Source organism: Arachis ipaensis, chromosome B02 (genome assembly GCF_000816755.2).
Source record: "Arachis ipaensis cultivar K30076 chromosome B02, Araip1.1, whole genome shotgun sequence".
Lineage (NCBI taxonomy): Eukaryota > Viridiplantae > Streptophyta > Magnoliopsida > Fabales > Fabaceae > Arachis > Arachis ipaensis.
In genome coordinates, this window is record NC_029786.2 from 4,596,753 (window position 1) to 4,601,407 (window position 4,655).

General features: G+C 36.7%; 1 protein-coding gene across 1 annotated transcript; it reads left to right on the forward strand.

The window, feature by feature from the left end:
- Nucleotides 906–3,726, forward strand: LOC107623670 (phosphatidylinositol 4-kinase gamma 4). The gene is made up of 2 exons (XM_016326019.2): nt 906–2,988; nt 3,125–3,726. The coding sequence occupies exons 1-2, from the start codon at nt 1,588–1,590 to the stop codon at nt 3,509–3,511; spliced, it is 1,788 nt and encodes a 595-aa protein (XP_016181505.1). The 5' UTR covers nt 906–1,587; the 3' UTR covers nt 3,512–3,726.

Below are 4,655 nucleotides of genomic sequence, written 5' to 3' on the forward strand. Positions count from 1 at the left end.
TTTAGTGGGATAAAGTTTTTTGTTGTTTTATTGTTATTTAATTTATTTTTAATATATATTTTGTATTTTAATTTTTATATTAATGACTGATTTGATAATTAAATTTTAGTGTAGTTGATTAATATTTTGTAAAAATGAGTTGTTCGTGGTGGAATTCTAATCATAAGATGCAAAGCAGCAATTTTGGTGTCCAATTAGGTTAATGTCAAATAAAATCTGAATAAATTTCACAAAATTGATTATGCTATTCTATCACTATCACGAATTTGACCGTGGGAAAAGCACAAGGGAGGAAGAGATGAGACATGAGATGAGAAGAGTATCACTATAATTTAATGTTTGTTCAGATTTCAGAAGGTGATTCTTTAATTTCCCTGCTTCAATTAGCTTCTAAAATTGAGATTATTCAAATGAAGTATTGAGAGAGGAAATGAATTTAAATTATCTAACTCTAAAATAGGAGAATTTTAATCTAGTAAAATTCTTTATAAAATGCATTAGATTAGATATTCCATTATTCCTTCAAGAATATGAAATTTCTCACCAACACAAGTGATTCAGTGTCACTTGTTAATCACTGTTTCAAATTTCAATTGTAACGTTAGAAAACCATTACAATGTCCTTTTCTAGTTTTCTTTATTGCTCTGAAAAGGAGGAGCGCACACGGTTTTGCATAACGGTATCTCCGAACATAATAACGAAGAATATTGCTCTTTTCTATGCAAAAGAAAAGGCCAAAAAGAAATAAAATAATGTAACCCTTCAATCAAACCCTTTTACACGTGTATACACCTAGGTGTGTATGTGTATGTGTACGGTAACCAGGGTTAACACTTATCTCTTTCTTTCGTCAAAACAGTATATTATACGGAGTATGAAGTAGAATGCTACGTATACTATACTAGGCGGCTACACGCGTTTGTCTTGTTCCACACACAAACCATTTTTCTCTCTCTTTCTTCCTCTCCTTGTGTTTTTTCATATTTTTCCGAGTCAATGTTAAGAACCCTTTACCTGTTCTTTGTTTTCTCTGCAATCTTGAATTGAAAACTCTTCATTTGGCTCAATTAACAGAACCCCATTACGCCATTTCTTCTTCCTGGTGCTAAAGCTAGGAACTTTCTTCTGCTTCTGCTTCTGGGGGTGGTAAGAAAGATATTACTTTTCTGTTCTTTCTGCCCTTTCTTTCCTCTGTTGAGTTATGCCGTTGATTATTCTGATCTATTTGTGATTTGATCCGAATAAGAAGTTTCTTAGAGATTGAATTTGATTGATCTTTGGCTTTCAAGGGAGGGAAAGATGTGGAATTAGGGGAATTAGGGTTTCATTTCCCCCTTTTTCGTATGCTGTTTTCCAATCAAAAGATTCTATCTTTCTGTGCATATTTTGGTTCAATTTGAGCTTGTTTGGTCATTTGTCTCTGGTGTGTGTCATCATCACACCTTGGGTAGCTCCAATTGCACAGAAGTTATGGCTGACTTGTGAAAATTGTTAGGAAGTTAGGGTTTCAGGCTTTCTAGGTCAGAGACTCTGTCAACCTTAATTGGTTTTCAAATTTTCCGTTTGATAATCCTTTGAAACTGAAAATGTCATCTTCCGGTGTTACCATTCTTAGTCCTGTGCCAAGGGAGTCACTGTTTACTCCAAATGGGTTCACTCCACTGCACTTGTCTATGGACCAAGAGTCCATATTCATATACCTTTCCTTCTCGGGGTCTGTGACCCCGATGCGCGTGCTTCCCTGCGATACCATCGAGTCGGTAAAACTCAAAATCCAAAGGAATGAAGGTCTTCCTTCATTGAAAAACAAGCAGAGATTAGTTTGCGGCGGTCGAGAGCTTGCGCGGAGCAATTCGCTCCTCAAGGACTATGGGATTACAGAAGGGAATGTCTTGCATTTGGTGATCCGGCTCTCGGATTTGCAGACCATCAATGTGAAAACTTCTTGTGGCAAGGAGTTCACTTTTCAGGTGGAAAGATGCAGGGATGTTGGGTATGTCAAGCAAGAGATTGCGAAGAGGGAGAAACAGCTCGCTGATCCTGAACAGCAAGAAGTAGTGTGTAATGGGGAGCCACTCCAGGATGAGAAGATTATAGATGAGATATGCAGCAAACATAATGATGCGGTGATACATCTATTTGTTAGGTTGAAGTATGCAGAAGTTAGTACAGGACTCGACGAGTTGTCTGTTGTTGCGACGGAGTTGAATGATGCAAAACATTTCGACGCCGATGAGGATGGTTATAGGAGGAAATATGATGCTGGTAAAGAAGATGCAGGGAAGGAGCATGAACCAAATGAGAAAACTGTGCCAAGGACTCTTGGTACAAATGATCTTTTGGAGCCGATCATTGTTAACCCTAAAGTTGAGCTGGATTCTGAGGTTTGGAATATGATAAACGCTACATATGATGGATTAGATCATGGAAATAGTCCAATTAGATCTGCAGAGGGCACAGGAGGAGCTTATTTCATGCTTGATTCGACAGGGCACAAGTATGTATCTGTTTTTAAGCCTATTGATGAAGAGCCAATGGCTGAGAATAACCCTAGAGGTTTACCTTTGTCATTAGATGGTGAAGGCTTAAAGAAGGGTACTAGAGTCGGCCAAGGAGCATTCAGGGAGGTTGCAGCTTACATTTTGGACCATCCGATAACAGGGCACAGGTCGTTATTTGGCGATGCAAAGGGCTTTGCTGGGGTTCCACCTACTGCTTTGGTTAAGTGCTTGCATGAAGGATTTAACCATCCGGGTGACGTGACTACTAAGATCGGCTCCTTGCAAATGTTCATCGAGAATAATGGAAGCTGTGAGGATATGGGCCCCGGTGCTTTCCCCGTGAAGGAAGTGCATAAGATTTCCGTGTTGGACATGAGGCTGGCTAATGTAGATAGGCATGCCGGGAATATTTTGATCGGCAAGGATGCTGAAAATGGCCAAGCTGTTCTCATTCCAATTGATCATGGATACTGCTTGCCCACAAGTGTAAGCACCATTCCAATTGTTGTTGATTTATTCATATTTGATTAAAGCTATGCACTTGATGATATAGGGTAAGATAATGTTTTATTCTTATTCATAACCAATAATAACTTGAGTCTTCTTTTCCTTGTTCCAACAGTTTGAGGATTGCACCTTTGAATGGTTGTATTGGCCGCAAGCTCGCCAGCCATACTCGCCGGAGGTTATTGACTATATAAACTCACTGGATGCTGAACAGGACATTGCCCTTTTGAAGTTCCATGGATGGGATCTTCCAGTTGAATGCGCCCGTGTTCTTCGGATCTCAACCATGCTTCTGAAGAAAGGAGTTGAGAGAGGAATGACCCCATTTGCCATTGGAAACTTGATGTGTAGAGAATCCTTGAACAAGGAATCAGTGATTGAAGGGATTGTGCAAGAAGCACTGGATTCTGTTCTTCCTGGCACAAGTGAAGCCACATATCTTGAAGCTGTTGCATCCATCATGGACAAGCACCTTGATGAGATATGCACTTCAATTTCTTAACTAAAGTAGAAATTTGGTATATTAATTTCTATGTACATGTATTCTCTAGTACATACATAACTAATAGCTCCAATGATTGTTGTTTTCTATCATAGTAGTTTCCAATATTTCACAAATTTCTTTCAAGTTGTTCATTTGTTCATTTCTTTAACTTTTGAGTTCCTTTGAAGGAATATTTTTACCTTTTTATGACTAGAGACGGTCTTGGTTTCAAAGTTCTTGGGTTTTTTTAGTGGCATGCTTGTGGTTCTTGCAAATTTAGGGTTTTATTTAAGTGCAGACTCTAAAAAGAGTTCTAATTTGTGATGGATTAGACTTTGATTTGTCAGTTGCCAGTTTGCAATAGGGTATTGCATTAAAAAAAATGAATTTCCATGAGGGTGGGGGAAAATGTGTTAATTTGTTTGAGCTAAAATCTTATGGAGGACATATCCAATTTTGTGTGAGACAAATCCCATGGGGAATAATATAGGATATAAGTATATATAGGATAATAAGTTTTTTTTTTTTTTTTCATTTGTTCCACTCATTTCAGGCTCTAAGATTTTAGTATGGATAATAATCTCTGCCACCCAAGAAGAATATGATTAAATGATAAAAACAATAGCTAATTTAATATGCAGAATTTCTCCTCTTGAGATATTAATTAACCTTTACTATTACATCAATAGTATATAATTATATATTAGTGCTGCTTGAATAAAATATATAGTTGGTGTTTTATAAGGTCAAGAGAGTCTGTATAATCTCTATTAAAATACAGCTGTCAGTTAGGTAGAGTGGTTGACACTTGACAATGCAACTCAAGATATGTGGGAGAGATTGCTTGAACCTATGCAATTTTGTCTAGAATTATGACTTTGAAGCAATGAATTGTTCAACTCAATTCATAAAAACAATAGCAATTTGCAAAGCATGCTTCAATTCAAAGGTCAAAGATATATTGTTGATAAAACAAAATAAGAAGAGTAAGTCTTCTTGCACAGTAAAGTTGTCATTCTTTTTATTGTTCTTTGTTCATTTCATGTTAAGAAAGTTGTTGCTATTTATAAATATCAAGGGAATAAAAAAAATACAGAATTGAATCAAAATTTAGCTATAATTTATTATGATAAATAGTTACATAATCTATTGTCTATCTATT

What these genes read in the sequence shown, in the direction of transcription:
- LOC107623670 (XM_016326019.2), top strand. Translation starts at nt 1,588, where the DNA reads ATGTCATCTTCCGGTGTTACCATTCTTAGTCCTGTGCCAAGGGAGTCA. An exon ending in GATACTGCTTGCCCACAAGT is followed by an intron (nt 2,989 to 3,124) that starts GTAAGCACCATT and finishes TTGTTCCAACAG; the next exon opens with TTTGAGGATTGCACCTTTGA.